The 12,107-nt window shown below is 52.8% G+C and overlaps 4 protein-coding genes across 4 annotated transcripts; 3 read left to right on the top strand and 1 right to left on the bottom strand.

Annotated features, from left to right (window-relative positions):
- Positions 1-145: 145 nt before the first annotated feature.
- On the top strand, positions 146-3,640 carry BROUX77_001915 (uncharacterized protein; the record flags this gene model as incomplete). Its single annotated transcript, XM_073746397.1, has 1 exon — positions 146-3,640. One exon carries the CDS (start codon positions 146-148, stop codon positions 3,638-3,640), a length of 3,495 nt encoding a protein of 1,164 aa, XP_073606997.1.
- A 377-nt stretch (positions 3,641-4,017) lies between these two features.
- Positions 4,018-4,818, bottom strand: BROUX77_001914 (uncharacterized protein; the record flags this gene model as incomplete). Its single annotated transcript, XM_073746396.1, has 2 exons — positions 4,018-4,635; positions 4,762-4,818. The coding sequence occupies 2 exons, from the start codon at positions 4,816-4,818 to the stop codon at positions 4,018-4,020; spliced, it is 675 nt and encodes a 224-aa protein (XP_073606996.1).
- Positions 4,819-5,554: 736 nt separating this feature from the next.
- On the top strand, positions 5,555-7,335 carry BROUX77_001913 (uncharacterized protein; the record flags this gene model as incomplete). The annotated part of the gene is made up of 2 exons (XM_073746395.1): positions 5,555-6,350; positions 6,407-7,335. The coding sequence occupies 2 exons, from the start codon at positions 5,555-5,557 to the stop codon at positions 7,333-7,335; spliced, it is 1,725 nt and encodes a 574-aa protein (XP_073606995.1).
- Positions 7,336-7,788: 453 nt separating this feature from the next.
- On the top strand, positions 7,789-11,892 carry BROUX77_001912 (uncharacterized protein; the record flags this gene model as incomplete). The annotated part of the gene is made up of 1 exon (XM_073746394.1): positions 7,789-11,892. The coding sequence occupies one exon, from the start codon at positions 7,789-7,791 to the stop codon at positions 11,890-11,892; it is 4,104 nt and encodes a 1,367-aa protein (XP_073606994.1).
- Between the last annotated feature and the right edge of the window lie 215 nt (positions 11,893-12,107).

The following is a 12,107-nucleotide window of genomic DNA, read 5'->3' as shown; positions in this document are numbered from 1 at the left end:
ACTATTCATGCAAGAACCCCTTCTAACAACCACCACTGTCTCACAGCACGACCAGCCAAACCAAGTCTGCGCGAGACCAATCGTATACACACCCTCAAAGCTTCTTCGACCACTGACCCAGGGCGGTCTTGCCGAATCGTTCAACATGATGGGCAATCTGCTCCCTCGCCGCTTTCGCGGCGAACAACCTGCTTCACAGGCTGTGGCCCCTTCTTGGCTCAACAAAAAGGTCACTCCCTTTATCAACCTGCTTTCTCGCCTAGCATGCTCCCACCCCATCCATACTGTTGTCATGGTCACTCTTCTCGCCAGCACCACATACGTTGGCCTGCTCCAGGACAGCTTCTTTGACATCACTTTCAACGTTGGCAAGGCGGATTGGTCGTTGTTGGCCGAGGGTAGCCGTACTCTTGCCGTTAGCTCCGAGACTGCGTGGAAGTGGAAGACTGTCGAAGATGAGTTCCTTGTCGGCCAAGACAACAACCATCTGGCTCTTGTCACCCTCCAATTCCCTGGCTCCAAGTCTGCTCCTCTTGTCAGTGCCATTCCCCACGCTGACAACGTCTCCGTGACTTTGCTTCCCTCAAGCTCTGAGCTTGACTCATCTCTTGTTTTCTCTTTGCCCTACACCGAGGCTCCCGAGTTTCTGCTTGCTGCCCAAGAAGTGCCTGCTGAGAATGAGGAAGATCGTGTTACTGAAGATGGAAAGGAGCATAGAATGTGGATCATGAACGCCGCCAAGGTTGGTCCCCAGTCCACCATTGTTGAATGGGCCCGCGATGTCTGGAACGGCTTCGTGGACCTCATCCAAAATGCCGAGTCTTTGGATATTGCCATTATGGTGCTTGGATATCTGTCCATGCACATGACCTTTGCCTCTTTGTTCATGTCTATGCGCCGCCTAGGATCCAACTTCTGGCTTGCTACCAGTGTCTTGTTCTCATCCATCTTTGCTTTCCTGTTCGGTCTCTTGGTGACCACATCCCTTGGTATTCCCATCAACATGGTGCTCCTCTCTGAGGGTCTCCCGTTCTTGGTCGTTACCATTGGTTTTGAGAAGAGCATTGTGCTGACCCGGGCTGTTCTTTCACACGCCGTTGAGCACCGCCGACGCAAGGATGAGTCTAAAACCAAGTCCAAGGACTCTGATGCTTCTACCATCCAGTATGCCGTGCAGGCTGCCATCAAAGAGAAGGGATATGATATCGTTCACGACTATGCTGTCGAAATCATTATTCTTGTTCTTGGTGCTGCATCTGGCGTTCAGGGCGGTCTCCAGCAGTTCTGCTTCCTGGCTGCTTGGATTCTCGTCTTTGACTGCATCTTGGTCTTCACTTTCTACACTGCTATCCTTAGCATTAAGCTAGAAATCAACCGTATCAAACGCCATTTCAACATGCAAAAGGCACTGGAGGATGACGGTGTTAGCCACCGCGTTGCTGCTAACGTTGCCAAGGGCGAAGATGGCGCTGATGGCTCTGACCCTCAAGGTACCATGTTTGGTGCTCAACTTAAGCGGACTAGCATTCCCAAGTTCAAGGTTATCATGGTGTCTGGATTTGTTCTGGTCAACGTCATGAACCTTTGCACTATTCCTTTCCGCAATTCCAACTCTTTGGCTCGTATCACTTCATGGGCAGGTGGTAGCACCAGTCTCATCACCTCTCAGCAGCCTTTGGACCCATACCAGGTTGCCTCGAGTGCTCTTGACACCATCCTTGCTAGTGCTAAGAGCTCTGATACCCCCATCACTATCACAGTCTTGAATGCTATCAAGTATGAGCTTGTCTACCCCTCTGTCCACTATTCCCTTCCTCTTACTGGCGCTCCCAACAACATCAACGGTGATGATGCCCTTCACAGCTACGGCGTTGGCGGCCGCATGGTTGGTGGTGTTCTCAAGTCCCTTGAAGACCCTGTCTTGTCAAAATGGATCATCATTGCCCTGGCCATGAGCGTTGCTCTGAACGGTTATCTATTCAATGTTGCTCGTTGGGGTATTAAGGATCCTAACACCCCGGCAACTCAGATAAACCGCTCAGAACTTGCCCTTGCTCAGAACTTTAACGATAGCAGCAACGTCAACATGGCACTGGGCGAGTATATGCCTCCTTCGGTCCGCCAGACACCTGTTCCCAAATCTTTTACCCCTGCTCCTACTGATGATGAGGAAGATACGTTGTCAATGAAGCCTATCGACTCTAAACCTACTGATGATGCTCCTCCCCGCCCCCTGGCTGTTATCGAGGCTATACTTAAGGCTGATCGTGCGAAGGACCTCACAGACGAAGAGGTGGTTCTTCTCTCCATGAAAGGCAAGCTTCCTGGCTATGCCCTGGAGAAGAAGCTTAAGGATTTTACCCGGGCTGTCAAGATCCGCCGCTCCATCATCTCGCGTACAAGCGTTACTGAGGTCATCACCAGTGGGCTAGAACATTCAAAGCTCCCCTACGAGCGCTACAACTGGGAGCGTGTGTTTGGTGCTTGCTGTGAGAATGTTATTGGTTATCTTCCCTTGCCTGTTGGTGTTGCCGGTCCCCTTGTCATTGATGGTCAGAGCTACTTCATCCCTATGGCTACAACTGAAGGTGTTTTGGTTGCTAGTGCTAGTCGTGGCTGTAAGGCCATCAATGCCGGTGGCGGTGCTGTTACTGTTCTGACCGATGATGGTATGACCCGTGGACCCTGCGTTGGCTTCGAAACTCTTGAACGTGCAGGCTCTGCCAAACTGTGGCTCGATTCCGAAGTGGGCCAAACTACCATGGCCAATGCTTTCAACTCGACCTCCCGTTTTGCTCGTCTTTCCTCAGTCAAGACTGCTATCGCTGGCACCAATCTGTACATCCGCTTCAAGGCCCGCACCGGCGATGCCATGGGAATGAACATGATTTCCAAGGGTGTGGAGCATGCACTCGAGGTCATGCGTAGCGAAGGCTTCGATGACATGCATATTGTGTCGGTTTCGGGTAACTACTGCATTGATAAGAAGCCCGCTGCACTAAACTGGATTGAGGGCCGTGGCAAGAGTGTTGTCGCCGAGGCTATCATCCCCGCGGATGTCGTGAAGTCTGTGTTGAAGTCTGATGTCGATTCTCTCGTGGAGCTGAACATTAACAAAAACCTCATTGGCTCTGCCATGGCTGGTTCGGTGGGTGGTTTCAATGCTCATGCCGCCAACATAGTCGCTGCCATTTTCCTTGCCACTGGTCAGGATCCTGCCCAAGTTGTTGAGAGTGCTAACTGTATTACGATCATGAAAAACCTCAATGGCGCTCTCCAGATCTCGGTTTCCATGCCCTCGATTGAGGTTGGAACTCTGGGTGGAGGTACGATCCTTGAGCCGCAGACTGCTATGCTTGAGATGCTGGGTATTCGTGGCCCTCACCCAACCAACCCCGGTGAGAATGCCCGTCGCCTCGCTCGTATCATTGCAGCTTCAGTTCTAGCTGGTGAGCTTTCATTATGCTCTGCTCTGGCTGCGGGTCACCTTGTCCGTGCCCATATGCAACACAACCGGTCCGCAGCCCCTTCAGCAGCCCCTTCAGCAGCCCCTACCCGCACCAACACGCCCGCACCTAATGGGGCTGCTGGCTTAGGTATGACGATGAGCGCAGCTGCTCAGGAGCGTGCCAAGCGTTAAACGGCTTGCGGGTGGCGTGGACATATTTGCCAGGCTGTTCATTGTAACATGCCCGTCTCTTTCATATTCCATTTTTCTGTCTTGTTATTTATCTCATGGGGGCCGCAAAAGGCCACTCAAGAGGCTTCACCATGGTGTACAATGCCCAGTCACCGCTTATAGATGGTTTATTATTTGCGTTCAAACTGTTATGCGCATGCAGAGTACAGTCAGTCAATCGACTTCATGTGAACACTCACAATCCTTTGATATCCACGCTATTTACTATACCCTTAAGATTAATATTACCTCGGGGCATCATTGATTTGCAATTGATCTAGGAATGAATGAATGAACTGTAGACTGTAGTGAAAACCGCTAGCACCAAACTGTATAAACTAAGCCCGAAGCTTTGCAATCTCGGGACCATCAAAACTCACGACAGCAACACCCACATCACGTAGCTGGTCTCTAACTTCTGGCCACGCTTTGGCATCAACTGGTCGTGTTCCCTCTTCAACGATGTATGTTGTGAAGCCCTCCCTGACTGCGTCCATTGCTGTCGCTTTGACGCAGTAATCGGCGGCCAGTCCGACGACATAGACGTGGGTGATTCCCTTGCTTCTCAGGCGGGCAGCCAGGCCCGAGTCTGAGATGCGCGGCTTCTTGAACGGATCGTAAAATGCCGAGTACATTTCAACGTCCGGCACGGTGCCCTTTCTAACAATGTCGTCGAGCCTATCGGTGTGCAGTCCGGGGACTAATTCAGCGCCAGCAGTGTTTTGCACGCAATGCACGGGCCACAGACGGGTTGTGTAGGTCTCGCTGGCGTTGTGCGGGTTGGCAATGAGCGCGGTAGACACGTAGGGCGAGCAGCCGGGGTGGTTGCTGGCAAACGACTTGTGGTTGGCTGGATGCCAGTCCATGGTGGCTATTTTGAGGGCGAAGGGAAGGGCAAGCAGGGCGTTGACGGTGGGCGTGATGGCGCGGCCGTCTGGAACAGCAAGAGAGCCATTCTGGGTGGTGGTGTGTTTGTCAGTGGCAATGTGAGAGGGTCTATGGAGAGTGAGAGCGAGGGCACATAGCTGTATAAAGCAGGCTTGAAGATGACGAAGGAGGGTAGGCGTGTGTGGGATACTTACAGGAGGACAAAAGTCTTGCTGGAAGTCGACAACTAGTAGGGCTGGTTTATAGAACATGTTGGAGGGTTGATATCACGATAAGCGCCTACCAAGACGAATTCAAAAAAAAAAAAAAAAAAAAAAAAAAAACGCGTGAGCTTTACTTTTCTATAATTCTCTAGCCGCGTAGTAACAGCCAGTCAGTCGCACTGTTGTGTAACTTTGAACGGAACGTGCTGGTGAGAGTTGACGTCGGATCAGATGCTTCTAGTGGGGGCGCAATTTACGGAGGGAGGGGAGCTTCCTTGAAAACGGCAAATTTTGTGGAATTTAGGATGCTACATGTTCCATGGGCATTAGAACGGGGGGGTCATAAAAGCCGGAGGATGTCAAGGCAAAGCACGCGATACGGCTCAGACTTATCTCGGGAGGAATGGATGTGACTTTTTTGCATAACTCTTGGGATGTAGATATTAGGAGGGTTATTAACACGCAGACCCTAATAGAGTCAGATCTTGTGGTGATTGGATGGCATGCCTATAGCTATAGTTATCAGATTGAACAGAGGCTACAATTCCGCCAACAAGGGTTTTGTTGAGTGCTGGAACCCCCACGAAGCAGAATCGTACGATGCCTTGGCGTTCGTTTGCTTGAATGGTGGTTTTGACTTTTGTCGATGGGGTTTCATTTGATTCACGACAAGACGAATTATTTAAAGAGATCCAACGCCGCGTCTTTTTTTTTTCCTTCTACGCATTTTGCAATGTGAGCAGATTAGTGCTGGTTATTTACGGCCAGAACCATCATTATTGTCATGGCTGCAGTATCTCGCAACCCGAGTGATACTCATGTCTATATTGTCGGCGCCGGCATTGCATCCATTTCGGCGGCCGTGCATCTGATTGTGGATGCCGGCGTTGAACCGAAGCACATTCACATTTTCGACTCGGCCCGCGTTCTCGGCGGATGCATGACGACTAGTGTTGCGCGAGATGAAAAGCTTGGGTACATTGTCAAGGCTGCCCGCAAGATCAGGGGCACCTATCATTGCCTGCATGATACCCTGTCAAAGGTGCCGAGCCCGAGTGCCCGGTCGCAAGACGACTTGCAAATGGCAGTGCCACCGCCAGAGGAGGCAGACGACTCCTTTGTCATGGTGGAAGCTCGCGAAGAATCACTCCTGGACTATCTGAAGAAACACGCGGCCAAAGCCAACACCGGCGGCGGCACGGCCGTCCGCATAGCAGCCACGGGCGCTAATGGCCCCGAGGCAGTGAACATTGAGCACCTGGGGCTGTCGGCTAATCACCAAGTGTCACTGATGAAGTTCCTGATGTACGATGAGGAGCAGTTCCAAGGCACTGAAGTGCAGGCGTGGTTCGAACACGACTTCTTTGAAACAAACTTTTGGGATCTGTGGTCGAGCACATATGTGTTCCATCCCTGGCACGGCGCCGTCGAGTTCCAGCGTTACATAAAAAGGTTCTTACATGATCTGGCTGTGTTGAAGCAGAAAGCCGGGCCGGGATATGCCTTGTTTAATGACTTTGAAGAGGTCATTGAGCCTATGGCTGCTTTCCTTCTCGATAAAGGAGTTGATTTCATCACCAGTGAGTATAGACACATAGGGAGACAACCTTGTTCAAACAACATTAACACTGTATAGGCACCATCGTGAAGAAAATACGATTTTCAGGCAATGAGGAACATATAGTGGTGGATGGGATCACGACACAAAACATCAGTTCCGATGACGTCTCAAAAGAAATCGACTACGATATTCGCGAGACTGATATTTGCCTTGTGACTTTGGGATCCATTGCTTCAGGGGTCTCAGTTGGCAACAATGAAAGCGCCCCGACTCCAAGAGTCTGGACAGGCGATATAGCAGACTGGGGCCCATCGTGGTCGCTTTGGAAGCAAATCATCGACGACTGCCCTGTCAAAGGGTCCTTGGGAAACCCATATGTATTCTGCAACGACATAGCCCGGTCTTCGTGGCTGGCCTTTACCATCACAGCCTTTGACTCAGCATTTGCAAGCAAAGTGGTAGCGTTTGTTGAGAGCACTAACGGCACATGCCCGCTACTTACTTTTCGCGACTGTCCATGGATGCTTACGATTTCCATTCCAAAGCAGCCATATTTTAAAGGCCAGGCTAAAGACACACACGTCATCTGGGGCTACGGACTCTTCCCCGACCAGGAAGGCATGTTTGTCAAGAAGAGAATGGATAGATGCACAGGCAGAGAGATATTCCAGGAACTACTGGGCCACATGAATGTGCCGCTCGTGGGCGTTCTGGCCAACGCCATCACCATCCCAGTTGTAATGCCACTCACAGGGAGCCCGCTCCTCAGCAAGGAGCCAGGCGATAGGCCGACTGTAGTGCCCGCTGAAAGCACAAACCTGGGGCTAATGGGCCAGTTTGTGGAAATGGAGCGCGATGTGGCCTTTACGATGGAGTATTCTGTGCGGTCGGCCCAGACAGCCGTGTATCAGTTGATGGGGCTCAAGAAGAGCCCGCCTGTTGTACCTGGAAGCGACCCATCGGCCTTGGTTTTGGGCGAATTTATAAAGGCGGTCATGACATGACGAAAGGCGTAAAATTTGTATGTAACTACATAAATGACACGGTCAACTAAGTATATACAATGCATGTATATACATAACAATGAAGCTCTTTAAGAAGCGTAGTCGTTCACTGTAGCTTCGGTCAGGGCAACCTTACCGAAAGCAGATTCTCGGTGTGGGGCGGTGAGGCGTTTAGTGAGCACGGGCCACTAGGACTCAAGGGCTAGCTGAGCTTCCACAAGGCTACTGATCTTGTGCTTCAACGACCTTTAACCACATAGAATTCAAGCTCAGATTCTGCGCGCAAACTGCCACTGCCCGTTCTAAATTGCCGTTTTATCTTTTCCGACCGGACAATCGACTCTCCCGGCGACTACCGACGTAGCCAGGCCAGCCTCTGACTTTGCCGCCCCGCGCCCACCCTCACCACAGGAGGACCATGTCGTCATTGGCTGCTGCTTCTTGAGCCCGTCCATGAATAGCCGTGAGAGCAGTATCATGCGCAAGTTATTGGGCCGTGGCTCCAGCAATGTTGCACTAGAGAGCGCTGCAGTCTCTTCTGGCGCGGTGGGTGGCGGTGCCTGGGACTTTTCGACGTGCTCGTTTCCCAGCCATTCGCACACTAAGCATTACCGCGGTGCACGATATGTCGCTGCTGCGCCGATCCTGAGCATCGATGCCTCGCCAAACGGCAACCATCTAGCGCTTAGCGGGCGGCACATCTTGAAGACGGTCAATGTTGACGGTACTCAGTTCCACGAGGACATTGACCTGCGCGCTATCATCACCTCGCAGACGGGAGGCAAGGGCACTGGCATCTCGGATCAGCTGTCAATCCAGGACGTCAAGTGGCAGAGCAACAACTCCATATTCACTGCCTGTGCCAGTGGAAAGATCTTCTACTACGACCTCAATCACTCGCGTGGGGGCGCTATCCATCCATATCCTATCCAGGACAGCACCCGCCAGGTCACAACGCTCGATGTCAGTCCGCACCGAAGGTCATGGCTTCTCTCGGGCAGTCAGGATGGCTTTGTGCGCATCTGGGATATGAGGGCTCCCCCCAAGGGCTCTGCTGTCGAGATTGATCTTAAGCGGAGAGTCCAGGCCCATTCAGAGAGCATCCGCTGTGTGAGTTGGGCTCCCCGGGACGGCTTTGAATTTGCATGCAGCACAGAAAACGGCATGATTTTCAAGGGCGATATTCGCAACAACAACTTCCGCATGCGCATCAATGCCCATGAAGGCGCTTGTTCGTCCATCTCATGGCACCCAGACGGCGTGCATCTGCTGAGTGGTGGCATGGACCAGAAGCTCCATGTCTGGGACATGACCAGCGCGGACAAGCGGCGAAGGCCAAAATGGGTCATCCACACTCCTGCACCCGTTGGCCAAGCGCTCTGGCGCCCAAGCCTGTGGTCGTCTACCGACAACGGCAGACGGGCGGCCCAGATCGCCGTGACTTATGACGCCGGCAGTCAGAGACGTCATGGCAAGAACATGGTACACATCTGGGATCTAGCCCGTCCCACGCTGCCCTTCAAAATCATTGAGCAGTTTGACATGGCACCGACCGGGCTGCTGTGGCGCGACCAGGATATTCTTTGGACTGTTGGTCAGGACGGCAACTTGAATCAGTGTGATGTTGCTTTTGCTCCGCGAGTTATTGATCGCCAGGCTGTTTCAACCTTTGCCTTCAACCCGAACGGCGATGTCATGATGTTCTTGGAAAAGAGACAGAACGCGTCTAGGAACCGTAGTTTTTATACTAGCCCATCTTCAGCAGTAGACATTACTTCAGTTGGTTCTCGTTCGCAGAGAAACTCTGGCAGTACCGAGCTGCCCTCGGGCTACATTGGCACCAGCCCACAAAACGCAAGTCTAAGCGTGAGTCGCAGTGACTCGGATGAGGACCTTACCGGCATCTTCCTAAACCCTAGACCGCCCCTAAACGGCAACCGAACACGGCGAACCGGTGCTCGGCCTTTGCCGACCGGAAACACCCCCGAAAACCTTCCGTTTGTTGCCCCCCATCAGGACGAAGACGCCATGCCCCTGGATCAGAGCATGCAAGCTTCGGGAGACTTCATCATGACCCAAGGAATGGCCTTTTCTCACACCCCATTCCGAACAGACCCAGAAATGTACCAATATCTCACCTTCCACTATCTCACTATTCTACAAAACAAGCTGCCTCGAAAGGACGAAAACGCACAACCTCTACCACGCCGAATCGCATCTATCCTTGAAAAGTACGGCCAGATTTCCGAAGACGCCCGTCTCTTCCGCTTAGCCCAGTCCTGGCGCATCCTGAGCCATGTCACCCAGATTCTTCTTCACAAACGAGCAGAGTACCATCTCCAGGTCCGAACGGGTCAAATCGGACGTTCGATTTCTAAACCTCCCATTTCCACCCCGGCCCCAGCCCAAAACCAGTCAATATCACAGTCGTCGGCAACTACAAACTCTGTTCGTTCAAGCCGGACCTCGGAGCTCACCAGCTATAATCGCAAGCAGTCATCTCTGATATATCCAAGTAGTATTCCTCGCGACCAGTCTCGCAACTCTGCTCGGTCTTTGCTTTCAGAAGAATTTGAAAATACCTCCAATATGACTACACCTCGGGCACATGCTGTATCAGATGCTGTGGCTTCTGACCACATGATCGGCGCGACACCGCTATCCCCTGTTGCTGAAGTCCCAGCAAGTTTCACTTTGCCCCCGCCAGCTGCATATCCCCCCACCAGCAGTAGTCCTCGGGTCCGTCTCAACTCACAGCCTCTTTCAACTACAAGCCAAAACAGCAGTGATACGCATGCCAGCACCGAGGGATATGATTTCTACGATGCAGAGGCCTTCGCCAAGGCCATCGATGTGCCAGGGGCTTCGAGCAACGAAAAAGACTCGTATGGACATGGCCACCAGTTTGGCCCACGGACTCCAGGATCTACAAGAGATACAGACTATAGTAATCTGGGTAGAACAGCATCCTCAAGCAGCTATAGCCGCAGTCACAGCCACATCCTATCTCCATCAAGCTCTGAGCGACATGGCGATAATGCTGATAAATTCCAGCGCGAAATGGACAACGACGGCGAGTTTTCTAGCCGGATTCGCGGTCGTAGAGTCATTGATTCGCCAGAACGTGTACGCGAAAAGGGCATGTGGGACATTCATGGCGGCATGCTACACAATGGGTCGCTTGAAGATACATTTGCTATTTCCCAGACAACCAAGGGGACACGGACACCTGCGTACATGAACCAGGAGCTATCTGGCTCTATGCCGTCTGACGCTGGCACTATTGAAATGACGCTATCAACCCGCCAGCCCGTCGTCAGCGCATCACCCCAAATCTCATTTCTTGTTAGACAGCCGGAACCCACGGCACTGGAAAAGGCGCAACAGAGCGACAGTCCAACTGTGAGCGAGTACGATTACTTCCGGTGGGACGATGACCCGCCATTCCCATTCCCTAGGCCCCCTAGCATGTCTGACAGCACGGGCTTGTGTGCGCCTATCGATCCCTATGCAATCATCCAGCAGACTCTAGAATTTGAGAGCCGCAAGTCCGCGGTCAACGCCGCTGCTATCGTGCTTCTTCTCCAGCCGCTTGTGCCCGAGAACGTGATTTCCCGCTTCCAGGCCGAGGCTGTCCTGAAGCAGCACCACTCGCGTCTGATGAACATGAAGTTCTTTATCGAAGCCACCCAGCTGCGCAACCTGTGCACCCAGAACTGGGCCGACGGCCTGTCGTGCTGGGGTGAGTCGTTCCCGTCAATCTTTGGCACAGCCCAGCGCGATGTGCAGGTCAACTTTCTCTGTCCCTTTTGCAACAAGCCGCGCGAGATTGACCCACAGACCGGTCCGGCTGCCATCTGGACGTGCGAACGATGCCACCGCACCATGGGCCCGTGTGCTGTGTGCCACCACCGCCACGTTGTGTCTGATCTCCTGAGCGAAATCAAAAACGACAAGTCCCAGGACCAAGACCCACAGGAACCCGTGCTGACGTCGTGGTGGTACTGCCGCGGCTGTGGCCATGGAGGCCACTCGAACTGTCTACAGGCGTGGCACTGCCCGGTATCCGAGAATGGGACCATGGAAGAGTTCAGTGGTGGGTACTGTCCCCAAGACGGCTGCGGACATGAATGCGTTCCTGATCCCGCGATGCACACCGTCAACGCCGCTGCAGCTAATCCCGCATCGGGCTCAACCTTGGTCCCGGGGAGTCTGCAGCGAGCCGACGAGCCCCTCCGCACTGCCTCTGCTGCGGCAGATGGCCCTGGGTCGGCAGGCACATTGGCGCATGACAAGACACACAGCGGGACACGCAGCACACTCTACGTCGGCCTAGACGGTAGCAAGACAAGAAACGACATGTCGGATGTCCTGCAGAGCCGGGCGCACGACGTAACGAGAGAAGTGCTGGCGCATGGCCAGCACCAGGGCGATGGGTCTGCGGCGTTGGGGGCTGCGGCGGCGGGCCAGGCGGATACAGCGGGTGAGACGACAAGGCGGAAAAGCGTCAAGTTTGCGTCGGGTGCGGGCAAGAAGGGGGTCAGAGACCCAAGATAGAATGACATTTAAGACATGTATAGAAGAATGTAGACTCAAAGGATAAACGCCATGCTATGTACCAAAAACAACACAATAAAAAGAAGCCGCTGGATGTGGTGGCAAGCTCAGATGAAGAAAAGAAAAAGTCCAAAACAAAAAAAGAAACCCCTCCCCCCCCAAAGCTACTACCCTCCCGGTCCCTTTTAACTATGTAAACAAAAAAAGAAAATCCT

This window comes from Berkeleyomyces rouxiae (genome assembly GCF_048999995.1).
Source record: "Berkeleyomyces rouxiae strain 22BRR77 chromosome Unknown BrBRR77_ptg000002l, whole genome shotgun sequence".
NCBI classification, from domain to species: Eukaryota; Fungi; Ascomycota; class Sordariomycetes; order Microascales; family Ceratocystidaceae; genus Berkeleyomyces; species Berkeleyomyces rouxiae.
Note: the sequence above shows the minus strand (reverse complement) of the source record. Positions and strands in the feature narration are given on the sequence as shown.